This window comes from Oncorhynchus clarkii, chromosome 22, assembly GCF_045791955.1.
Source record: "Oncorhynchus clarkii lewisi isolate Uvic-CL-2024 chromosome 22, UVic_Ocla_1.0, whole genome shotgun sequence".
Lineage (NCBI taxonomy): Eukaryota > Metazoa > Chordata > Actinopteri > Salmoniformes > Salmonidae > Oncorhynchus > Oncorhynchus clarkii.
Window position 1 is genome coordinate 50827830 of NC_092168.1, and position 27273 is coordinate 50855102.

The following is a 27273-nucleotide window of genomic DNA, read 5'->3' on the forward strand; positions in this document are numbered from 1 at the left end:
TACAGAAATACATAGAGGAGTCATACAGTACAGAGATACATAGAGGAGTCATAGAGGAGACAGAGGGATCATAGAGGATACATACAGTACAGAGATACATAGAGGATACATACAGTACAGAGATACATAGAGGAGTCATAGAGGATACATACAGTACAGAGATACATAGAGGAGTTATAGAGGATACATACAGTACAGAGATACATAGAGGAGACACAGTACAGAGATACATAGAGGAGACATACAGTACAGAGATACATAGAGGAGTTATAGAGGATACATACAGTACAGAGATACATAGAGGAGTTATAGAGGAGTCATAGAGGAGACATACAGTACAGAGATACATAGAGGAGTTATATAGGATACATACAGTACAGAGATACATAGAGGATACATACAGTACAGAGATACATAGAGGAGTCATAGAGGATACATACAGTACAGAGATACATAGAGGAGTCATAGAGGAGACATAGAGGAGTCATAGAGGAGACATACAGTACAGAGATACATAGAGGAGATATAGAGGAGTCATAGAGGATACATACAGTACAGAGATACATAGAGGAGTCATAGAGGAGACATACAGTACAGAGATACATAGAGGAGTCAGAGGAGACATACAGTACAGAGATACATAGAGGAGTCATAGAGGATACATACAGTACAGAGATACATAGAGGAATCATAGAGGATACATACAGTACAGAGATACATAGAGGAGTTATATAGGATACATACAGTACAGAGATACATAGAGGAATCATAGAGGATACATACAGTACAGAGATACATAGAGGAGTTATATAGGATACATACAGTACAGAGATACATAGAGGATACATACAGTACAGAGATACATAGAGGAGTTATAGAGGATACATACAGTACAGAGATACATAGAGGAGTCATAGAGGAGACATAGAGGAGTCATAGAGGAGACATACAGTACAGAGATACATAGAGGAGATATAGAGGAGTCATAGAGGATACATACAGTACAGAGATACATAGAGGAGTCATAGAGGAGACAGAGGAATCATAGAGGATACATACAGTACAGAGATACATAGAGGAGTCATACAGTACAGAGATATATAGAGGAGTCATAGAGGAGACATACACTACAGAGATACATAGAGGAGTTGTAGAGGATACATACAGTATAGAGATACATAGAGGATACATACAGTACAGAGATACATAGAGGAGTTATAGAGGATACATACAGTACAGAGATACATAGAGGAGTCATAGAGGAGACATAGAGGAGTCAAAGAGGAGACATACAGTACAGAGATACATAGAGGAGTCATAGAGGATACATACAGTACAGAGATACATAGAGGAGTTATAGAGGAGACATAGAGGATACATACAGTACAGAGATACATAGAGGAATCATAGAGGATACATACAGTACAGAGATACATAGAGGAGTTATATAGGATACATACAGTACAGAGATACATAGAGGATACATACAGTACAGAGATACATAGAGGAGTTATAGAGGATACATACAGTACAGAGATACATAGAGGAGTCATAGAGGAGACATAGAGGAGTCATAGAGGAGACATACAGTACAGAGATACATAGAGGAGTCATAGAGGAGACATAGAGGAGTCATAGAGGAGACATACAGTACAGAGATACATAGAGGAGATATAGAGGAGTCATAGAGGATACATACAGTACAGAGATACATAGAGGAGTCATAGAGGAGACAGAGGAATCATAGAGGATACATACAGTACAGAGATACATAGAGGAGTCATACAGTACAGAGATATATAGAGGAGTCATAGAGGAGACATACACTACAGAGATACATAGAGGAGTTGTAGAGGATACATACAGTATAGAGATACATAGAGGATACATACAGTACAGAGATACATAGAGGAGTTATAGAGGATACATACAGTACAGAGATACATAGAGGAGTCATAGAGGAGACATAGAGGAGTCAAAGAGGAGACATACAGTACAGAGATACATAGAGGAGTCATAGAGGATACATACAGTACAGAGATACATAGAGGAGTTATAGAGGAGACATAGAGGATACATACAGTACAGAGATACATAGAGGATACATACAGTACAGAGATACATAGAGGAGTTATAGAGGATACATACAGTACAGAGATACATAGAGGAGTCATAGAGGAGTCATAGAGGAGACATACAGTACAGAGATACATAGAGGATACATACAGTACAGAGATACATAGAGGAGTCATAGAGGATACATACAGTACAGAGATACATAGAGGAGTCATAGAGGATACATACAGTACAGAGATACATAGAGGAGACATACAGTACAGAGATACATAGAGGAGCTATAGAGGATACATACAGTACAGAGATACATAGAGGAGTCATACAGTACAGAGATACATAGAGGAGACAGAGGATACATACAGTACAGAGATACATAGAGGATACATACAGTACAGAGATACATAGAGGAGTCATAGAGGATACATACAGTACAGAGATACATAGAGGAGACATACAGTACAGAGATACATAGAGGAGTCATAGAGGATACATACAGTACAGAGATACATAGAGGAGTCATAGAGGATACATACAGTACAGAGATACATAGAGGAGACATACAGTACAGAGAAACATAGAGGAGTCATAGAGGAGACATACAGTACAGAGATACATAGAGGAGTCATAGAGGAGACATACAGTACAGAGATACATAGAGGAGTCATAGAGGAGTCATACAGTACAGAGAGACATACAGTACAGAGATACATAGAGGAGTCATAGAGGAGTCATACAGTACAGAGATACATAGAGGAGATATAGAGGAGTCATAGAGGAGACATACAGTACAGAGATACATAGAGGAGTCATAGAGGAGTCATACAGTACAGAGATACATAGAGGATACATACAGTACAGAGATACATAGAAGATACATACAGTACAGAGATACATAGAGGAGTCATAGAGGATACATACAGTACAGAGATACATAGAGGAGACATATGGTCTGATTGTACTGTATGCTGTAACATTAAGATTTCCCTTTACTGGAACTAAGGTGCCCAGCCCCGAACTATGAAAAACAGCCCATTTCCTCATCCACCAAACTTTACAGTTGGTACTATGCATTGGGGCAGGTAGCGTTCTCCTGCCATTTGACAAACCCAGATTCATAAGTGGGACTGCCAGATGGTGCAGCGTGATTCATCACTCCAGAGAATACATTTCCACTACTCCAGAGTCCAGCGAGCTTTACACCACTCCAGCCGACACTTGGCATGGTGATCTTAGGCTTGTGTGCGGCTGCTCGGCCATGGAAACCCATTTCATGAAGCTCCATACAAACAGGTATTTTGTTGACGTTGCTTCCAGAGGCAGTTTGGAACTAGGTAGTGAGAGTTGCAACTGTGGACAGAGGATTTTTACGCGCTACACGCTTCCCGCACTCGGAGGTCCCGTTCTGTGAGCATGTGTGACCACTTCACGGCTGAGCCGTTGTTGCTCCAAGGCATTTCCACTTCACAACATCAGCACTTACAGGTGACTGGGGCACGCTCTAGCAGGGCAGAAATTTGACGAACTGACTTGTTGGAAAGGTGGCATCCTATGACGGTGCCATGTTAAAAGTCACTGAGCTCTTCAGTAAGGCCATTCCACTGACAATGTTTGTCTATGGAGATTGCAGGGCTGTGTGCTCGATTTTATGCACTTGTCAGCAACGGGTGTGGTTGAAAAAGCCGAATCCACTAATTTGAATAGGTGTCCACATACACTATATATGCTAAAGTAACATATGATGCTAGACATTATAGATGGAATACATGCATACAAGGAGTAGTGGAAGAATGACAGAAGGTGGTACTAGTGACTTGCAGGCGCCGAGGCCCAGCGTGATGACTCAGTCACCATTTATAACATTGTTTGGATGGCTGACCATCTGTGGGCTATGGCAGGGGTCTACCACACTTTATCTGTGGGCTATGACAGGGGTCTACTACACCTTATCTGTGGGCTATGGCAGGGGTCTACCACACCTTATCTGTGGGCTATGGCAGGGGTCTACCACACCTTATCTGTGGGCTATCGCAGGGGTCTACCACACCTTATCTGTGGGCTATGGCAGGGGTCTAATATACCTTATCTGTGGGCTATGACAGGGGTCTACTATACCTTATCTGTGGGCTATGGCAGGGGTCTAATATACCTTATCTGTGGGCTATGGCAGGGGTCTACCACACCTTATCTGTGGGCTATGGCAGGGGTCTACCACACCTTATCTGTGGGCTATGGCAGGGGTCTACCACACCTTATCTGTGGGCTATGGCAGGGGTCTACCACACCTTATCTGTGGGCTATGGCAGGGGTCTACCACACCTTATCTGTGGGCTATGACAGGGGTCTACTACACCTTATCTGTGGGCTATGGCAGGGGTCTACCACACCTTATCTGTGGGCTATGGCAGGTGTCTACTACATCTTATCTGTGGGCTATGGCAGGTGTCTACTACACCTTATCTGTGGGCTATGGCAGGGGTCTACCACACCTTATCTGCGGGCTATGGCAGGGGTCTACCACACCTTATCTGCGGGCTATGGCAGGGGTCTACCACACCTTATCTGTGGGCTATGGCAGGGGTCTACCACACCTTATCTGTGGGCTATGGCAGGGGTCTACCACACCTTATCTGTGGGCTATGACAGGGGTCTACTACACCTTATCTGTGGGCTAAGGCAGGGGTCTACTACACCTTATCTGTGGGCTATGGCAGGGGTCTACCACACCTTATCTGTGGGCTATCGCAGGGGTCTACCACACCTTATCTGTGGGCTATGGCAGGGGTCTACCACACCTTATCTGTGGGCTATGACAGGGGTCTACCACACCTTATCTGTGGGCTATGGCAGGGGTCTACCACACCTTATCTGCGGGCTATCGCAGGGGTCTACCACACCTTATCTGTGGGCTATGGCAGGGGTCTACTACACCTTATCTGTGGGCTATGACAGGGGTCTACCACACCTTATCTGTGGGCTATGGCAGGGGTCTACCACACCTTATCTGTGGGCTATGGCAGGGGTCTACCACACCTTATCTGTGGGCTATGACAGGGGTCTACTACACCTTATCTGTGGGCTATGGCAGGGGTCTACTACACCTTATCTGTGGGCTATGGCAGGGGTCTACCACACCTTATCTGCGGGCTATCGCAGGGGTCTACCACACCTTATCTGTGGGCTATGGCAGGGGTCTACTACACCTTATCTGTGGGCTATGACAGGGGTCTACCACACCTTATCTGTGGGCTATGACAGGGGTCTACCACACCTTATCTGTGGGCTATGGCAGGGGTCTACTATACCTTATCTGTGGGCTATGGCAGGGGTCTACTATACCTTGTCTGTGGGCTATGGCAGGGGTCTAATACACCTTATCTGTGGGCTATGGCAGGGGTCTACTATGCCTTATCTGTGGGCTATGGCAGGGGTCTACCACACCTTATCTGTGGGCTATGGCAGGGGTCTACCACACCTTATCTGCGGGCTATCGCAGGGTCTACCACACCTTATCTGTGGACTATGGCAGGGGTCTACCACACCTTATCTGTGGGCTATGGCAGGGGTCTACCACACCTTATCTGCGGGCTATCGCAGGGGTCTACTACACCTTATCTGTGGGCTATGACAGGGGTCTACCACACCTTATCTGCGGGCTATCGCAGGGGTCTACCACACCTTATCTGCGGGCTATGGCAGGGGTCTACCACACCTTATCTGTGGGCTATGGCAGGGGTCTACCACTCCTTATCTGCGGGCTATCGCAGGGGTCTACCACACCTTATCTGTGGGCTATGGCAGGGGTCTACTATACCTTATCTGTGGGCTATGGCAGGGGTCTACTACACCTTATCTGTGGGCTATGGCAGGGGTCTACCACACCTTATCTGTGGGCTATCGCAGGGGTCTACCACACCTTATCTGTGGGCTATGGCAGGGGTCTACCACACCTTATCTGTGGGCTATGGCAGGGGTCTACTATGCCTTATCTGTGGGCTATGGCAGGGGTCTACCACACCTTATCTGTGGGCTATGGCAGGGGTCTACTATGCCTTATCTGTGGGCTATGGCAGGGGTCTACTCCGCCTTATCTGTGGGCTATGGCAGGGGTCTACCACACCTTATCTGTGGGCTATGGCAGGGGTCTACTACACCTTATCTGTGGGCTATGGCAGGGGTCTACCACACCTTATCTGTGGGCTATGGCAGGGGTCTACCACACCTTATCTGTGGGCTATGGCAGGGGTCTACTATACCTTATCTGTGGGCTATGGCAGGGGTCTACTATGCCTTATCTGTGGGCTATAACACATAGAATGCTGAGTACTTAGCAGGACAGGAGAACGGTGAAATTCACGTACTTGTTGTAATTGTGTTGTAATGTGCCCCTGACTATCCGTACATTGTTAAATACAAGAAAATGGTGCAATCTGGTTCGCTTGATGGAAGGAATTTAAAATTATTTATACTTTTAACTTCTACTTTTGATACTTAAGTATAGTTTAGCAATTACATTTAACATTGAGACTTAAGTATATTTAAACCCAAATACTTTTAGACTTTCCTCAAGTAGTATTTTACTGGGTGACTTCCACTTTTACTTGACTAACTTTCTATGAAGGTATCTATACTTTTACTCCAGATTGACAATTGGGTACTTTTTTCCACTACTGAATATAAACATATGATACTAGACACTATAGATGGAATATAAACTTACGAGGCACAGCTCCCTGGAAGGTGTGTGGGTTGAGTTTGATCAGTCTTTTCCTCAGTTCATTCACCCCTACACCAGAAGGACCTGTAGAAACACACACTGTCAGCCCTACACCACTACAGTAGATGTGATACCCCAACCTATAAGCTGTGTGTGTGTGTGTGTGTGTGTGTAAGACTGTCTCAGAGGGTTTAGGAAGACTAATTTCTGTTTCCCCTGTGACAAAGGACAATAACAAATCATGTATCATCATCGTCTTCAGATACAGAACATAGCAGTGAGCTCCTCACCTACGAGGATGATCAGTCTGTGCGGGTCGTCAGGTCGTCTCTGGTAGCTGACCACCTCTTCATAGGGGCTGGACAGAGCCGAGGTGTTGGGAGAACAGGAGTAGCAGGATTGGCGACGCTTACGGTGGGTCATCCTCCGCCACAGACGGAAACTACGCCGGAATCCCGCTGGAAACAACAATAACGACTACAAGATAAACATCATCAACAACATAAACGACTACAAGATTAACATCATCAACAACAACATAAACGACTACAAGATTAACATCAACAACAACAACAACATAAACGACTACAAGATTATCAACAACATAAATGACTACAAGATTAACATCATCAACAACAACAAACGACTACAAGATTAACAACAACAACAATAACGACTACAAGATTAACATCATCAACAACAACATAAACGACTACAAGATTAACATCAACAACAACATAAACGACTACAAGATTAACATCAACAACAACAACAATATAAACGACTACAAGATTATCAACAACATAAACGACTACAATATTAATATCATCAACAACAACATAAACGACTACAAGATTAACATCATCAATAACAACATAAACGACTACAAGATTAACATCATCAACAACATAAACGACTACAATATTAACATCATCAACAACAACATAAACGACTACAAGATTAACATCATCAACAACAACAACAACATAAATGACTACAAGATTAACATCATCAACAACAACAACATAAACGACTACAAGATTAACATCATCAACAACAACAACAACATAAACGACTACAATATTAACATCATCAACAACAACAACAACATAAACGACTACAAGATTAACATCATCAACAACAACAACATAAACGACTACAAGATTAACATCCTCAACAACAACAACAACATAAACGACTACAAGATTAACATCATCAACAACATAAACGACTACAATATTAACATCATCAACAACATAAACGACTACAAGATTAACATCATCAATATTAACATCATCAACAACATAAACGACTACAAGATTAACATCATCAACAACAACATAAACGACTACAATATTAACATCATCAACAACAACAACATAAACGACTACAAGATTAACATCATCAACAACAACAACATAAACGACTACAAGATTAACATCATCAACAACAACAACATAAACGACTACAAGATTAACATCATCAACAACATAAATGACTACAATATTAACATCATCAACAACAACAACAACATAAACGACTACAAGATTAACATCATCAACAACAACAACATAAACGACTACAAGATTAACATCATCAACAACATAAACAACTACAATATTAACATCATCAACAAAAACATAAACGACTACAAGATTAACATCATCAACAACAACATAAACGACTACAAGATTATCATCAACAACAACATAAACGACTACAAGATTATCAACAACATAAATTACTACAATATTAACATCAACAACAACAACAACAACATAAACGACTACAAGATTAACATCAACAACAACATAAACGACTACAAGATTAACATCATCAATAACAACAACAACATAAACGACTACAAGATTAACATCATCAACAACAACATAAACGACTACAATATTAACATCATCAACAACAACATAAACGACTACAAGATTAACATCATCAACAACAACATAAACGACTACAAGATTATCATCATCAACAACATAAACGACTACAATATTAACAACAACAACATAAACGACTACAAGATTAACATCAACAACAACATAAACGACTACAAGATTATCATCAACAACAACATAAACGACTACAAGATTATCAACAACATAAATTACTACAATATTAACATCAACAACAACAACAACAACATAAACGACTACAAGATTAACATCAACAACAACATAAACGACTACAAGATTAACATCATCATCAATAACAACAACAACATAAACGACTACAAGATTATCATCAACAACAACAACATAAACGACTACAAGATTAACATCAACAACAACAATATAAACGACTACAAGATTATCAACAACATAAACGACTACAATATTAACATCATCAACAACAACATAAACGACTACAAGATTAACATTATCAACAACAGCATAAACGACTACAATGTTAACATCATCAACAACAACATAAACGACTACAAGATTAACATCATCAACAACAACAACATAAACGACTACAAGATTAACATCATCAACAACAACAACATAAACGACTACAAGATTAACATCATCAACAACAACAACATAAACGACTACAAGATTAACATCATCAACAACAACAACATAAACGACTACAAGATTAACATCATCAACAACAACAACATAAACGACTACAAGATTAACATCATCAACAACAACAACATAAACGACTACAAGATTAACATCATCAACAACAACAACATAAACGACTACAAGATTAACATCATCAACAACAACAACATAAACGACTACAAGATTAACATCATCAACAACAACAACATAAACGACTACAAGATTAACATCATCAACAACAACAACATAAACGACTACAAGATTAACATCATCAACAACATAAATGACTACAATATTAACATCATCAACAACAACAACAACATAAACGACTACAAGATTAACATCATCAACAACAACATAAATGACTACAATATTAACATCATCAACAACAACATAAACGACTACAAGATTATCAACAACATAAACGACTACAATATTAACATCATCAACAACAACATAAATGACTACAAGATTAACATCATCAACAACAGCATAAACGACTACAAGTTTAACATCATCAACAACAACAACAACAACATAAACGACTACAAGATTATCATCAACAACAACAACAAAAAGCTGTAAATCTATGTTGCAAGCATCGTTAGCTTACAAAAAAGGATGATTGATTAATAAAAGTGTCAATGAATTTGTCAATCAAAAAACATCTTACAGATGTAGATGCCACCCATCGTATGTGCTCCTTCTTCAGCCTCTTCGGGATACACTGGGAACATTCATTACAATGTTATTATATACAGTGCCTTCAGAAAGTATTCATACCCCGAGACTTATTCCACATTTTGTTGTGTTACAGCCTGAATTCAAAATGGATTAAATATATGTTTTTGTCTCACTCATCTACCCACAATACCCCATAATGACAAAGTGAAAACATGGTTTTAGATTTTTTTTTATATATATATTTTTTTTAAGAGCTGTGAGTTTTCTGTGTCAGTCTATAAGAGCTGTGAGTATTCTGGGTAAGTCTCTAAGAGCTGTGAGTTTTCTGGGTCAGTCTATAAAGCTGTGAGTCTTCTGGGTAAGTCTCTAAGAGCTGTGAGTCTTCTGGGTCAGTCTCTAAGAGCTGTGAGTTTTCTGTGTCAGTCCATAAGAGCTGTGAGTCTTCTGGGTCAGTCCATAAGAGCTGTGAGTCTTCTGGGTCAGTCTATAAGAGCTGTGAGTCTTCTGGGTCAGTAAATAAGAGCTGTGAGTCTTCTGGGTCAGTCCATAAGAGCTGTGAGTTTTCTGTGTCAGTCTATAAGAGCTGTGAGTCTTCTGGGTAAGTCTCTAAGAGCTGTGAGTTTTCTGGGTAAGTCTCTAAGACCTGTGAGTCTTCTGGGTAAGTCTCTAAGACCTGTGAGTCTTCTGGGTAAGTCTCTAAGAGCTGTGAGTCTTCTGGGTAAGTCTCTAAGAGCTGTGAGTCTTCTGGGTTAGTCTCTAAGAGCTATGAGTCTTCTGGGTCAGTCTCTAAGAGCTGTGAGTTTTCTGGGTAAGTCTATAAGAACTTTCCACACCTGGATTGTGCAACATTTGCCCGTGATTCTTTTCCAAATTCTTCAAGCTCTGTCAAATTGGTTGTTGATCATTATTAGAAAACCATTTTCAGGTCTTGCCACAGATTTTCAAGCACATTTAAGTCAAATCTATAACTCTATAAGTATCTCCAGTGTAAATTTGGCCTTGTGTTTTAGGTTATTGTCCTGCTGAAAGGTGAATTCATCTCCCAGTGTCTGGTGGAAAGCAGACTGAACCAGGTTTTCCTCTAGGATTGTTCCTGTGCTTTATCCTGAAACACTCCTCAGTCCTTAACGATTACAAGCATACCCATAACATGATGCAGCCACTACTATGCTTGAAAATATGGAGAGTGGTACTCAGTAATGTGTTGTGTTGGAGAGTGGTACTCAGTAATGTGTTGTGTTGGAGAATGGTACTCAGTAATGTGTTGTATTGGAGAGTGGTACTCAGTAATGTGTTGTGTTGTATTGCCTCCAAACATAACACAAAGTAGTTGTAGTTTTACTTTAGTGCCTTTAAAAAAAATTCTAAAAACATAATTCCACTTTGACATTATGGTTTATTGTGTGTAGGCTATTGACCAAAATAATCTACATATAATCCATTTTAAATTCAGGCAGTAACACAACAAAATGTGGAAAAAGTCAAGGGGTGTGAATACTTTATGAAGGCTCTGTATTGTCCTCTTCTGAATACAGTGGGAAAATGTATTATAATATTGTTTTATACTCTCCAAACCAAGAGAATACAGGTAAACAACTACTACAGTAAACCGTCAAATGATAAATTGACAAAACGATTCACAGCAAGAAATATGAATTGGTATATTGACCTTCTCGGAGGTCCTCTAGAATATCACAACGGTGGAAAATAAAGAGAAGGAAAAAAACCTGGTGAATAACGGTCTCTGTCTTTTCATCGTACAGATGAACCACAAAAGATACTGATGAACACTATATTGAAAGAAAACAGATACATCGACAGAATCTATCAAAACCATGACTCTAATAAAAACTTACCTACCAGATTCAAAATCTTCTTCATCTAATAAAGACCGATCAAAAAAAAAAGTGTTAATTCGCTGCCTGTTATTACGGAGCAATAGTAGTTAGTATACAACAGATTATTATAAGAGTGATATGGGAATGAGGACGATGTGGTTACCTGCTATGGCACCATTCCCAATGTTGGTCTTAACGTCGTCCTCTGGAAGAGAAAGCACAAGGTCAAACAGAGATCCTGCTACTGTCTCGGTCAAGACAAATCCAAGTCGTCGTCCCCCCCCCACACCACAAAAAAAGTATTTGTTTATATATTGTACATACCATCAGCAGCTATGCTCACTTTAGGGTCAGCAGAGAAGACAAAGGAAACAGAACTCATGATAAAGACATTTGGACAACCTGACAAACACCAAACACACAAAAGAGGGTGGAGCTTTGTGGTCCATATTTTACAGAAGCTCTATGTATCTTATCTAGAATTCACACTATAGAGTGCTGTGACTTTGGCTATGGATATTCAAGATAATTTACTGAACAATGACTTACTTCTGATTTATTTAATTTGTTTTTTTATCCAAATGAACTGAACGAACCATTAAGGTGTTTTTGACATAGACAGATCCCTTGAATTTACTGTATCAGTAGTTATCATGAACAATTACATCAACAATAGTCTTAACAGTGAATTTACACGTCTTTCACGTGACACAAAGGGTCCTGGAAGTGTTGAAAACATGCGAGAATTCGTTAAGGAGGGGACTTTCTCTTTTTCTTTTGAATTAGCCCTCTGGCTAATTATTTTGGCTGAGAAAACTCAGAATATGACAACAGGAGAAATATGCCAAGGCGCTATTCCTTTGGCAACACAGAATAAGCGTGTGCTCGTTATGGCATTTTCAGACCTCACGGTGGAGGCCGTTGTTTTATTGCTCAATGAATATACACTACCGGTCAAAAAAATTGCAAATATAAAATATATTTTTTAATTTGTTTAACACTTTTTTGGTTACTACATGATTCCATATGTGTTATTTCATAGTTGTGATGTCTTCACTATTATTCTACAATGTATAAAATAGTAAAAATAAAGACAAACCCTTGAATGAGTAGATGTTCTAAACCTAATCCGTCCGGCCTTGTGAATGTTGACCTGTTACCAACCCTTAGTAAACTTTTGGAAAAAATGATGTTTGACTAGATACAATGCTATTTTACAGTAAACACATTGTCAACAGACTTTCAGCACGCCTATATAGGGAAGGGCCTTCAACATGCACCGGCACTTACACAAATTACTGATTGGCTGAGAGAAATTGATGATAAAAAGTGGTGGCTGTCTTGTATGACTTCAGTGCGGCTTTTGACATTATCGATCAGAGTCAGCTGCTGGTAAAACGTATCTGTTATGTCTTTACATCCCATTCTATATTGTGTTTTGAGGGTTACCTGTCTAACAGAACACCGAGGGTGTTCTTTAATGGAATCCTCTCAAATATAATCCAGGTAGAATCAGGCATTCCCCAGGGCAGCGCTCTAGGCCCCTTACTTTTTTCATTTTTTTTTTTTACTAATGACAGTGTGTATGTATGCGAATGACTCAACACTATACACGTCAGCTACTACAGCGACTGAAAATCACTGTGACACTTAAAGAGCTGGAGTCAGTTTCAGAATGGGTAGTCCTAAATATTTCAAAAACTAATAGATTTGTATTTGGGAGGAATCATTCACTAAACTCAAAACCTCAATTAAATCTTGTAATGAATAATGTGGAAAATGAGCAAGTTGAGGTGATTAAACTGCTTGGAGTAACCCTGGATTGTAAACTGTCATGGTCAAACATATTGATGCAGTAGTAGCTAAGACGGGGAGAAGTCTGTCCATAATAAAGTGCTGCTCTACCTTCTTAACAACATTATCAACAAGGCAGGTCCTACAGGCCCTAGTTTCTACCTTCTTAAAAGCACTATCAACAAGGCAGGTCCTACAGTTCCTAGTTTCTACCTTCTTAACAGCACTATCAACAAGGCAGGTCCTACAGGCCCTAGTTTCTACCTTCTTAACAACACTATCAACAAGGCAGGTCCTACAGGCCCTAGTGTCTACTTTCTTAACAGCACTATCAACAAGGCAGGTCCTACAGTTCCTAGTTTCTACCTTCTTAACAGCACTATCAACAAGGCAGGTCCTACAGGCCCTAGTTTCTACCTTCTTAACAACACTATCAACAAGGCAGGTCCTACAGGCCCTAGTTTCTACCTTCTTAACAACACTATCAACAAGGCAGGTTCTACAGGCCCTAGTTTCTACCTTCTTAACAGCACTATCAACAAGGCAGGTCCTACAGGCTCTAGTTTCTGTCTTCTTAACAGCACTATCAACAAGGCAGGTCCTACAGGCCCTAGTTTCTACCTTCTTAACAGCACTATCAACAAGGCAGGTCCTACAGGCCCTAGTTTCTACCTTCTTAACAGCACTATCAACAAGGCAGGTCAAATGTAATGTCATGTAATATTTGTAATTGTAAATAACTGCCTTAATGTTGCTGGACCCCAGGAACTAATGGGGATCCTTTATAAACCCCAGGAAGAGTAGCTGCTGCCTTGACAGGAACTAATGGTGATCCATAATAAACCCCAGGAAGAGTAGCTGCTGCCTTGGCAGGAACTAATGGGGATCCATAATAAACCCCAGGAAGAGTAGCTGCTGCCTTGGCAGGAACTAATGGGGATCCATAATAAACCCCAGGAAGAGTAGCTGCTGCCTTGACAGGAACTAATGGGGATCCATAATAAACCCCAGGAAGAGTAGCTGCTGCCTTGGCAGGAACTAATGGGGATCCATAATAAACCCAGGAAGAGTAGCTGCTGCCTTGGCAGGAACTAATGGGAATCCCTAACAAACCCCAGGAAGAGTAGCTGCTGCCTTGGCAGGAACTAATGGGGGTCGTTAATAAATACAGCTAGAGTGGGAATTAAAACAGTGTGTATAGTAAAGGTGATACTATAGGTGTACAGACTGTTGTTGTTAGTGCTGTTACTCACGGGATTTGATGCAGGTATGGGCCTGGAAAGGCTGTGACCACCATGTCTCCCTCTGTTTGCTGCACCAGAGAGGTCAGGGGGTTAAAGCAACAACAACAACAACAAAAACATCCCTGAAAATTAAATCGATCTCAGATCGATTGTCTGCGTAGCCAAGGTAACCTACCTTTTTTAAATTATATAAATGTCATTATATCTGAGTTGGGATTTTTGGCCTAAAAATGACCTCTTCCATGCTCTGATGGCGCTGTAACCTAGCAGCTGCTGGTATGAGGCCTACATTCAGACAGTCACTGTGCTCACGCTCCCAATTCGAATCTACGTTCACAGTGCATGCCCGAAAACGTCGACATGAAAAATCCTATGACTGAAACTTCCCAGGTGGGCCTGGGAGGGCATAGGCTCACCCACTGTGGAGCCAGGTCCAGCCAATCAGAATCAATTTTTTTCTGCACATGAAATATGGGACCAATTTACATGCTGTGTTTATATTTTCGTTCAGTCTATATGACAGAAGTCCGTCGCAGTGACGGACCTATACTCCTTCACTGATTTGATCACACTGAACATACACCTATTCGATTGAGTGACCGCTATAACTGTGCTGTGTTGGTCTGGCTACGGGTTAAATTAGGAGTCTTCCAGGGTTGGGGTCAATTCCATTTTCATTTAGTCAATTAAGGAAGTGAACTGATTGACTGAATTGAAATGGAATTGATCCCAGGTGGTGTCCCACCTCTTGTGAAGGCTGTGGTGTTTATGTCTGTCTGTCTGTCTGTCTGTCACCCCCCACCTCTTGTGAAGGCTGTGGTGTTTATGTCTGTCTGTCTGTCTGTCTGTCTGTCTGTCTGTCACCCCCCACCTCTTGTGAAGACTGCAGTGTTTATGTCTGTCTATCTGTCTGTCTGTCTGTCACCCCCCACCTCTTGTGAAGGCTGCAGTGTTTATGTCTGTCTGTCTGTCTGTCTGTCTGTCTGTCACCCCCCACCTCTTGTGAAGACTGCAGTGTTTATGTCTGTATCTGTCTGTCTGTCTGTCACCCCCCACCTCTTGTGAAGGCTGCAGTGTTTATGTCTGTCTGTCTGTCTGTCTGTCACCCCCCACCTCTTGTGAAGGCTGCAGTGTTTATGTCTGTCTGTCTGTCTGTCTGTCTGTCTGTCTGTCTGTCTGTCTGTCTGTCACCCCCCACCTCTTGAGAAGACTGGTGGAGGGGATGAGTCCAGCGCAGGCTGAGGCATTGGGCAGCTTCCTAGCCTGCCACCAGTGGATGTCTGTCTGGTCGACTATCTCCAGCAGGTCTCCTCTACTGAAGACCATGCCAGCGTCAGGACAGGGGATGGCTGGGTCCTGCAGGGGGCAGTAGTCTGCCATGGCCCGTACATACAGCTGAGGAGAGAGAAAAAGAAGAAGAAGAAGCAGCAGAAAAAGAAGAAGAAGAAGCAGAAGAAGAAGCAGCAGAAGAAGAAGAAGCAGAAGAAGCAGAAGAAGAAGCAGAAGAAGAAGAAGAAGAAGAAGAAGCAGCAGAAAATGAAGAAGAAGAAGAAGCAGCAGAAGAAGAAGAAGCAGAAGAAGAAGAAGAAGCAGAAGAAGAAGAAGCAGAAGAAGAAGAAGCAGCAGAAGAAGAAGAAGCAGAAGAAGAAGAAGCAGAAGAAGAGAAGAAGCAGCAGAAAAAGAAGAAGCAGCAGAAGAAGAAGCAGAAGAAGCAGAAGAAGCAGAAGAAGAAGAAGAAGCAGAAGAAGAAAAAGCAAAAGAAGAAGAAGCAAAAGAAGCAGAAATTGGAGCAGAAGAAGAAGCAGAAGAAGCAGCAGAAAAAGAAGCAGCAGCAGAAAAAGAAGAAGCAGAAGACAGAAGAAGAAGCAGAAGAAGAAGAAGCAGAAGACAGAAGAAGAAGCAGAAGAAGAAGAAGCAGCAGAAAAAGAAGACGCAGAAGCAGAAGCAGAAGAAGAAGAAGCAGAAGAAGAAGAAGCAGAAGAACAAGTTGGAGCAGAAGAAGCAGCAGAAAAAGAAGAAGCAGAAGAAGCAGAAGCAGAAGACGAAGCAGAAATTGGAGCAGAAGGAGAAGAAGAAGCAGCAGAAAAAGAAGAAGCAGCAGAAGAAGAAGTTGGAGCGGAGAGGAGGGACATGAGTAACACACATGCTATTAGGAAACTACATGGATTATTGAGAGATTGTTATAGTGACCTCACCAAGGCTGGCTGTTGGGTCTTAGTTGATTGTGGTGTGTTTGGAATCACTTTGAACAAAATAGTGCCTTGAGATTGGACCTAGAGGGATGAGTTTAAAACAGAACAATAAAGAGACGAGAGAAGACGAGAGATAGGGAGAGACGAGAGAGAGAGAGGGAGTGGGAGAGGGAGAAGAAACAAGACAGAGAGAGAGAGAGAGAGGGAGAGAAGAAAAGAGACAGAGCGAGAGGGAGAGAAGAAAAGAGAGACATACAGTATATATATATATATGGAGAGAGAGAGAGAGAGAGACAGAGAGAGAGAGAGAGAGGGAGAGAGAGAGAGAGAGAGAAAGAAAGAGAGAAAGAGAAAGAGAGAGAAAGAGAGAGTGAGTGAGAGAGAAAGAAAGAGAGGAGAATAACTGACCAGTATCTGTATGACCTGTTCTGGGTCCAGTCCTTCTACAGGGTTCCCATTCACCTCCACCAGCAGATCCCCTGGATGCAGAAGACCTGCACAACAAACACAGTAAGGAAACCTTGGATCCACAACTTGATCTTACAGACTCAGGCAGCAGCAAGTCGCTAAGAGGTTTTATAGAGATAATCATGACTGTACAGGTAAATGCTAGTCTCTCAAGTCGGGCAATTGTTTCTATATTAGCCACAAAAAAAGCACACAAGGCTAGGTGGAAGTCAAGGCTAGGTGGAAGTCAAGGCTAGGTGGAAGTCAAGGCTAGGTGGAAGTCAAGGCTAGGTGGAAGTCATGGCTAGGTAGACGTAAAGGCTAGGTGGAAGTCAAGGCTAGGTGGAGGTCAAGGCTAGGTGGAAGTCAAGGCTAGGTGGAAGTCAAGGCTAGGTGGAAGTCATGGCTAGGTGGAAGTCATGGCTAGGTGGAAGTCATGGCTAGGTAGACGTAAAGGCTAGGTGGAAGTCAAGGCTAGGTGGAAGTCAAGGCTAGGTGGAAGTCATGGCTAGGTGGAAGTCAAGGCTAGGTGGAAGTCAAGGCTAGGTGGAAGTCAAGGCTAGGTGGAAGTCATGGCTAGGTGGAAGTCAAGGCTAGGTGGAAGTCAAGGCTAGGTGGAAGTCATGGCTAGGTGGAAGTCATGGCTAGGTGGAAGTCAATGCTAGGTGGAAGTCAAGGCTAGGTGGAAGTCAAGGCTAGGTGGAAGTCATGGCTAGGTGGAAGTCATGGCTAGGTGGAAGTCATGGCTAGGTAGAAGTCAAGGCTAGGTGGAAGTCAATGCTAGGTGGAAGTCAAGGCTAGGTGGAAGTCAAGGCTAGGTGGAAGTCATGGCTAGGTGGAAGTCAATGCTAGGTGGAAGTCAAGGCTAGGTGGAAGTCAAGGCTAGGTGGAAGTCATGGCTAGGTGGAAGTCAAGGCTAGGTGGAAGTCAAGGCTAGGTGGAAGTCAAGGCTAGGTGGAAGTCATGGCTAGGTGGAAGTCAAGGCTAGGTGGAAGTCAAGGCTAGGTGGAAGTCATGGCTAGGTGGAAGTCATGGCTAGGTGGAAGTCAAGGCTAGGTGGAAGTCAAGGCTAGGTGGAAGTCAAGGCTAGGTGGAAGTCATGGCTAGGTGGAAGTCAAGGCTAGGTGGAAGTCAAGGCTAGGTGGAAGTCAAGGCTAGGTGGAAGTCATGGCTAGGTGGAAGTCAAGGCTAGGTGGAAGTCAAGGCTAGGTGGAAGTCAAGGCTAGGTGGAAGTCATGGCTAGGTGGAAGTCAAGGCTAGGTGGAAGTCATGGCTAGGTGGAAGTCAAGGCTAGGTGGAAGTCATGGCTAGGTGGAAGTCATGGCTAGGTGGAAGTCAAGGCTAGGTGGAAGTCAAGGCTAGGTGGAAGTCAAGGCTAGGTGGAAGTCAAGGCTAGGTGGAAGTCAAGGCTAGGTGGAAGTCAAGGCTAGGTGGAAGTCAAGGCTAGGTGGAAGTCATGGCTAGGTGGAAGTCAAAGCTAGGTAGAAGTCAAGGCTAGGTGGAAGTCAAAGCTAGGTGGACGTAACGGTTAGATAAATGCACCAGGCAGAATTGTCACATTTGAGAAGAAAAGGTCAATAGTATGTGTGAATGAACCGACAGACAGACAGACTCACCACTGCGATCTGCAAGGCCTCCGTGTATCACCCGGGCTATGTATATCTCTCCTGTTTCCTCGTCCCTCTTTATCGTGGCTCCCTGGTGGGTACAACATTAAAAAACGTGATCACATGCATTTCTTTGACATAAAAAAGGCCCTAATTGAAGTGTTCTGTGTGAATGGAGACGAGACATGTTCCTGGTTCATGGGGAAAAGAGGAAAGCGATGACGATGGACACGATGACGATGGACACGATGACGATGGACACGATGACGATGGACACGATGACGATGGACACGATGAAGATGGACACGATGACGATGGACACGATGACGATGGACACGATGACGATGGACACGATGAAGATGGACGCGATGACGATGGACACGATGACGATGGACACGATGACGATGGACACGATGACGATGGACACGATGACGATGGACACGATGAAGATGGACGCGATGACGATGGACACGATGACGATGGACACGATGACGATGGACACGATGAAGATGGACGCGATGACGATGGACACGATGAAGATGGACACGATGACGATGGACACGATGACGATGGACACGATGAAGATGGACACGATGAAGATGGACACGATGAAGATGGACACGATGACGATGGACACGATGAAGATGGACATGATGAAGATCAACAAAACATGCCCTGTCAAGCTGATGGAGGTGGTGATGCAGGTAGCAGCCGATGTGATCAGGAGGAAATTAATGATATGAAACAGCAGGGAAAAGGAGGCAGATGGTGGTGATGTTGATGATGATGATGAGGATGGTGGTGATGATGGTGGTGGTGATGATGATGGTGGTGATGATGATGATGATGGTGATGATGATGATGATGATGATGATGATGATGATGATGATGATGATGATGATGATGATGATGATGATGGTGGTGGTGATGATGATGGTGGTGATGATGATGGTGGTGGTGGTGATGATGATGATGATGGAAAGTTTAATCAAATTTTTGAGAATGAAGAGATGCCAGAATGTGAGACAGAGTAAAACCAGTAACAAGGTAGAGACCAGATTAAAGGAGAGATAGTAAGTAAGTTATACACTGCAATGACGGGATGTACCGCTGAACCTTTGACTGAGATCACAGGAGGTCAACAGTCCAAATACAGGAGACAGAACCCTTGGGAATGATAACGCCGTCAACCGAATTCAGTCTATTTACCTTTCACGGTTATGTTCGTTGTTGAAGACAGCAGAGCAGATGAAGGAGGAGAGGACACCAGGATCCTGAGTGTTACTTCTTCTTCTTCTTCTTACTGGAAAAGCATCCTGTGGTGTTCTGGTCCTCCTCTACTCCTGAACATGAACCAGAGAACCCGTTGGAGAGATGGGCCTGTCCGTTACCAGGTCCCTGGAGAGGACCACTGATGGCCACCCTCCTCTTACCGCTGCCCTTCTGACCCGAGACTGAGGAAGACTTCCTGGAACTTGGAGGTGAGAGGTGACTATCCATATAGGCTACGATGGAGGATGAGGAGGAGGAAGAAGAGGAGGAGGAGGAGGAGCTGAAAAAGTGGCTAGGGGGAGGAGATGGGAAGCGTTTGATTTGAGGACGAAGAGGAGGTGGTGGAAGAGGAGAAGGAGAGGGAGGTGAAGGGAAGAGTATGGGTTGAGGAGGAGGAGGTGGTGGAGGAGAGGGAGGTGAAGGGAATAGTATGGGTTGAGGAGGAGGAGGTGGTGGAGGAGAAGGAGGTGAAGGGAAGAGTATGGGTCGAGGAGGAGGTGGTGGTGGAGGAGAGGGAGGTGAACGGAAGAGTATGGGTTGAGGAGGAGGAGGAGGAGAGGGAGGTGAAGGGAAGAGTATGGGTTGATGAGGAGGAGGAGAAGAGGGAGGTGAAGGGAAGAGTATGGGTTGAGGAGGAGGAAGAGAAGAGGGAGGTGAACAGAAGAGTATGGGTCGAGGAGGAGGAGGAGGAGGAGAGGGAGGTGAAGGGAAGAGTATGGGTTGAGGAGGAGGAAGAGAAGAGGGAGGTGAACGGAAGAGTATGGGTCGAGGAGGAGGCGGCGGCGTGTCGTGAGACTTGGATTCAATAACGAGTCCCTGCAGTTTATCGACCACCTCCACTAACAAGTTGAGAGCTAGAGCATTCTCATCCACGCTATCTGACATCAGCTGCGTGGCGGACACCATCTTCTGGCCCAGGTCACGGACATCAATACTGCTGTTCTCCATGCTGCTGGCTACGGCCTGGACCGTACTCCTCAGCTCATCCAAGCTGGGCTGCTCAGTCATATCCAGAGAGTGGTCCCTGCTAGCTCCGTTCTGGGAGCCTAGCCAACTCCGACGCCTGGGCGTGGGGCTAGAGGGAGCCGTCCGAGCCCGGGGGCCACCGCTACTACTACCAGGAGTTAGGATCTTACTGGGGTGGTCCCCCAAAGCGGACTGATAGACAGGGGACTTAGTGATGGTTGGGACGGGGCCCTTCCAGTGAGAGAGAGGGTAGGCATAGTCCCCCTTTCTTAGGTCGTAATTCCTGTTGTCTCCGTTCTGTTTGTCCTCAGGTGAGGTTTTATCTCCACAGGGGGACGAGGAAGACAGTCGTAGAGGTTAGAGGTCAGAGGAGAAGATGGAAGAGAAAGAAAGCAGAAACATTCATGATCATTAAGAAGAAGATCCAACCCAGCAGAAAGTAGTAACAGAAACAGTGATGATGAGGACGAATCACACGTATTTAAAAATACTTCCTGGAAAGGAAAGAAGAAGCATTACAATACACTAACACGCATTGTAGCTGCTTCCTGTGTCTCCTCTGTCCTCCTACCATCTGTGTGTACAGGGCTGTAGACAGAGGGAGCAGAGTGGTTCAAGCCTCTCTCCCAGAGGTCTCCTGTCTGGCGACACAGCTTGCAGCTGCCTATGGAGTCATAGCGAGGAAGGAGTCGCGACCCGATGGACTCGAAGCGAGGGAGGGGCCGGGACTGACCAGGAAGCAGGGGGGCCAGCAGGTCAGCAGAGGTATAACTGTCCCTGTGCACCCCTGACGCGGCTAAATGCTCCCCTGACCACGCTCTCCTCCCGTGGACCAGTCTCTCGAGGGTGATGCGCCGCAGGCTGTCCCAACGACTACGCATAAACCCTCCGCTGGCACTACCTCGTCCACCGTTCTTATAAGTAGAGACAGAGTCTGGGGTTACATTAGGACTAGCACCCCAGTCAACAAGTTAACAGCCCCAGGGATGAGACCGAAGTCTTTAGGGGAGCTACGAGAGAGTAGCAGCCACTACAGATTATAGCTTCTGTAATGTCCTCAGAGTGACTAACAGACCGTATAAATAGAGATTACTGTTTTGCATGTTCATGATACGTATACCACAGAATATTCCCCTTGAGAATGTAACTTCAGCTACTTTGAGCCGTCATCAGTAACAGAGTTTATTGCCTTATCTCCCTTATCGTACCTCATTTACACACACTGTATATAGATTTTTCTACTGTATTATTGACTGTATGTTTGTTTATGTGTAACTCTGTGTCGTTGTTTCTGTCGCACTGCTTTGCTTTATCTTGGCCAGGTCGCAGTTGTAAATGAGAACTTGTTCTCAACTGGCCTACCTGGTTAAATAAAGGTGTTCTCAACTAGCCTACCTGGTTAAATAAAGGTGTTCTCAACTAGCCTACCTGGTTAAATAAAGGTGTTCTCAACTAGCCTACCTGGTTAAATAAAGGTGAAATAAATAAAAAAAAAAAAAAAACATTAGTGTAATGTGTGAGTGTAACAGCATTGTGAGGTGTAGAGTTCTAGTAGATATATGTACCAGAGGCTGTTTGTTCTTGACCAGACAGACGATCCTCATGGCCTCCTCGTCTTCCGGCAGGTCCTCAGGGAGCGGAGGGAGAACTGGCTCATAGTCCGTCTGGGCCACCATGTCATGGGCTGAGAAGAGGGCCTGGGAGAGGAAGAACACGGGCAGTCAGCCAGCAAGTACGCCAACTAGTCAATCAGTCAGTCATTCAGTTAGCCAGTCAGTCAGCAAGTACGCCAACTAGCCAGTCAGTCAGTCAGTTAGCCAGTCAGTCAGTTAGCCAGTCAGTCAGTCAGTTAGCCAGTCAGTCATTCAGCCAGCAAGTAGGCCGACTAGTCAGTCAGCCAACAAGTAGGCCGACTAGTCAGTCAGTCGGCCAACCAGCTAGTCAGTCAGTCAGTCAGTGAGTCAGTTAGCCAGTTAGCCAGTCAGCCAACCAGTCAGTCAGCAAGTCAGCCAACCAGCCAGTCAGTCAGCAAGTCAGCCAACCAGGTAGCCAGTCAGTCAGTGAGTCAGTTAGCCAGTCAGTCAGTGAGTCAGTTAGCCAGTCAGTCAGCCAACCAGTCAGTCAGTCAGCAAGTCAGCCAACCAGGTAGCCAGTCAGTCAGTGAGTCAGTTAGCCAGTCAGTCAGTCAGTTAGCCAGTCAGTCAGTCAGTTAGCCAGTCAGTCAGCCAACCAGTCAGTCAGTCAGCAAGTCAGCCAACCAAGTAGACAGTCAGTCAGTGAGTCAGTTAGCCAGTCAGTCAGCCAACCAGTCAGTCAGTCAGCAAGTCAGCCAACCAGCCAGTTAGTCAGTTAGCCAACCAGCCAGTCAGTCAGTCAGCAAGTCAACCAACCAGCCAGTCAGTCAGTTAGCCAGTCAGCCAACCAGTCAGTCAGCCAACCAGTCAGTCAGCAAGTCAGCCAGTTAGCCAGTCAGTCAGCCAGCCAGTCAGTCAGTTAGCCAGTCAGTCAGTCAGCAAGAGGAACACAGATCAACAGAGGGAAGTCCTATAGCCTCTTTCACAGTACTAAGCCAAGCTAAACTGAGCCAAACCAAGTGATACTTCACTGGCCATTTACCCATCTAGAATAGTTTATTGAAAGGAAAATAATCAAGACAGCACGCTAACGTTCGGGTTAGCACGCTAACGTTCGGGTTAGCACGCTAGTGTTCGGGTTAGCACGCTAGTGTTCGGGTTAGCACGCTAGTGTTCGGGTTAGCACGCTAGTGGGAGAAGGCCACAAGTAGTCTAATCTGTTCTGACAATAAAAGTCCAACGGTCTGAATAAGGTGAATGAAAGCTCCCACAGCTTACCTGTAGATGGGGGGACTTCAGTAGACTATAGAGCTGTCTGGCCTCTGGGGACGGGGCTGGTACTGCTCTGATGTTGGACAGGATCTGTTAAACAGGCATACAAACAAACACAAGATCAATACCATTAGCTGTCATTCATGATGTTGTGGGCTGCACAGTTAGCCCAAGTCATCTAGTTCTCTGTCGGAGAGTGAGGGTACGTCCTAAATGCTACCCTACTATATATATAGTGCACTACTTTAGACCCTTTAGGCCCTGGTAAAAATATAAGGAAAAGGGTGCCAATTCAGACACTCCCTAAGAGTCTAGCGCACTTTTTATTTTTACGTTTATTTAACGAGGCAAGTAAATTAAGAACAAATTCTTATTTTCAATGACGGTCTAGGAACAGTGGGTTAACTGCCTTGTTCAGGGGCAGAACGACAGATTCTTACCTTGTCAGCTCGGGATTTGATCTAGCAACCTTCCGGTTACTAGTCCAACGCTCTAACCACTAGGCTACCTGCCGAGGTACTGACCTTGAGAGTGAGACCAGAGGCATAGGGCAGGTAGTGACTGGGTGGACTGACCTCGTGAGAGAGACCAGAGGCATAGGGCAGGTAGTGACTGGGTGGACTGACCTCGTGAGAGAGACCAGAGGCATAGGGCAGGTAGTTACTGGGTGGACTGACCTCGTGAGAGAGACCAGAGGCATAGGGCAGGTAGTGACTGGGTGGACTGACCTCGTGAGAGAGACCAGAGGCATAGGGCAGGTAGGGACTGGGTGGACTGACCTCGTGAGAGAGACCAGAGGCATAGGGCAGGTAGTGACTGGGTGGACTGACCTCGTGAGAGAGACCAGAGGCATAGGGCAGGTAGTGACTGGGTGGACTGACCTCGTGAGAGAGACCAGAGGCATAGGGCAGGTAGTGACTGGGTGGACTGACCTCGTGAGAGAGACCAGAGGCATAGGGCAGGTAGGGACTGGGTGGACTGACCTCGTGAGAGAGACCAGAGGCATAGGGCAGGTAGGGACTGGGTGGAAGCCTTCTGAACTTCTGCAGACACTCGTAGATCTGTAGAGAGAACAGACATGCAATACAATGCATCTTTATCTGTTCATTACACAGAGACAAAACAGACAGACAGGCACTGGGTATGACATTAAACAGGGTTGGCGTAGCGACTACTGTAGAAAACACCAACATTACAGAGGGCTAGCATAGCGACTACTGTAGAAAACACCAACATTACAGAGGGCTAGCATAGCGACTACTGTAGAAAACACCAACATTAAAGAGGGCTAGCATAGCGACTACTGTAGAAAACACCAACATTACAGAGGGCTAGCATAGCGACTACTGTAGAAAACACCAAGATAACATTACAGAGGGCTAGCGTAGCGACTATTGTAGAAAACACCAACATTACAGAGGGCTAGCATAGCGACTACTGTAGAAAACACCAACATTACAGAGGGCTAGCATAGCGACTACTGTAGAAAACACCAAGATAACATTACAGAGGGCTAGCGTAGCGACCATTGTAGAAAACACCAACATTACAGAGGGCTAGCATAGCGACTGCTGTAGAAAACACCAAGATAACATTACAGAGGGCTAGCATAGTAACTACTGTAGAAAACACAAAGATAACATTACAGAGGACTAGCATAGTAACTACTGTAGAAAACACCAAGATAACATTACAGAGGGCTAGCATAGTGACTACTGTAGAAAACACCAAGATAACATTACAGAGGGCTAGCATAGTGACTACTGTAGAAAACACCAACATTACAGAGGGCTAGCATAGTGACTACTGTAGAAAACACCAACATTACAGAGGGCTAGCATAGTGACTACTGTAGAAAACACCAAGATAACATTACAGAGGGCTAGCATAGCGACTACTGTAGAAAACACCAAGATAACATTAAAGAGGGCTAGCGTAGCGACTACTGTAGAAAACACCAAGATAACATTAGAGGGGGCTAGCATAGCGACTACTGTAGAAAACACAAAGATAACATTACAGAGGGCTAGCGTAGCGACTACTGTAGAAAACACCCAGATAACATTAAACAGGGCTAGCGTAGCGACTACTGTAGAAACACCAACATTACAGAGGGCTAGCGTAGCGACTACTGTAGAAAACACCAAGATAACATTAGATACATATAATTCATGTACCATGTCACTATCATGTTTGTCTGTATGTATGGATTAAAAGGTACAATCAGCATGTATGGTTGATAAGAAGCTAACTAACACTTAAAGCTGTCATTATGGTAGTATTATACACAGGTGTATGGCCAAGGTGTATAGCCAAAATCTGGGTGATGTATGGTTTGGCTCATAAAGGGGTTGGATTAATGGTCAGATTTCAGACCCTGTATAAAAAAAATTAAGATAAATATGACAGACTTTTAGCAGAGACTGTATAAAAAATTTAAAAAAAGATTTGAGACCTTGAGTAGGGACTGTAGCCAGGGGGCACTGAGAAGGCTGTAGAGGACTTCAGACCCACTGATGTCACTGTGGATAGCCAGCCTCACCTCCTCTGCCACACTGGACAGCATCTCTGTCAGACCTGGGGGGGGGGAGAGAGAGATTGAGATAAAGACATACAGCAGAGACAGAAACAAGGACCTGGACAGAGACAGGCACATAGTTAACCAGAAGAAGAGTCAGGGACAGGGAACTGAACAGAGACAGGGATAGAGACACAGATAGGGATGAGAGACAAGGACAGGGAACGGAACAGGGACCTGAACAGAGACAGGGATAGAGACACAGACAGGCAGAAGAAGAGACAGAGACAGGCAGAAGAAGAGACAGAGACAGTCAGAAGGAGAGACAGAGACAGTCAGAAGGAGAGACAGAGACAGGAGACAGAGACAGGCAGAAGAAGAGACACAGACAGGCAGAAGAAGAGACAGGGACAGACACCTAAACAGAGACAGGCAGAAGAAGAGACAGGGACAGACACCTAAACAGAGACAGGCAGAAGAAGAGACA

At 44.1% G+C, this 27273-nt stretch overlaps 1 protein-coding gene across 1 annotated transcript in view; it reads right to left on the reverse strand.

Annotated features, from left to right (window-relative positions):
• Positions 1 to 27273, reverse strand: part of LOC139380160 (MAGUK p55 scaffold protein 4a) — a 43053-nt gene that overhangs the window by 9496 nt on the left and 6284 nt on the right. The window contains exons 2-17 of the mRNA XM_071122604.1: positions 26724 to 26845; positions 25252 to 25329; positions 24275 to 24358; positions 22988 to 23119; positions 19194 to 19275; positions 17539 to 17624; positions 17134 to 17211; positions 16137 to 16333; positions 14948 to 15006; positions 12225 to 12242; positions 12053 to 12105; positions 11919 to 11943; positions 11732 to 11746; positions 10052 to 10105; positions 7081 to 7248; positions 6794 to 6874 (exon numbers count right to left, since the gene is read on the reverse strand). Coding sequence (XP_070978705.1) covers positions 6794 to 6874; positions 7081 to 7248; positions 10052 to 10105; positions 11732 to 11746; positions 11919 to 11943; positions 12053 to 12105; positions 12225 to 12242; positions 14948 to 15006; positions 16137 to 16333; positions 17134 to 17211; positions 17539 to 17624; positions 19194 to 19275; positions 22988 to 23119; positions 24275 to 24358; positions 25252 to 25329; positions 26724 to 26834 — 1321 coding nt within the window. The 5' untranslated portion in view covers positions 26835 to 26845. The remainder of the gene's footprint in view (positions 1 to 6793; positions 6875 to 7080; positions 7249 to 10051; positions 10106 to 11731; positions 11747 to 11918; positions 11944 to 12052; positions 12106 to 12224; positions 12243 to 14947; positions 15007 to 16136; positions 16334 to 17133; positions 17212 to 17538; positions 17625 to 19193; positions 19276 to 22987; positions 23120 to 24274; positions 24359 to 25251; positions 25330 to 26723; positions 26846 to 27273) is intronic.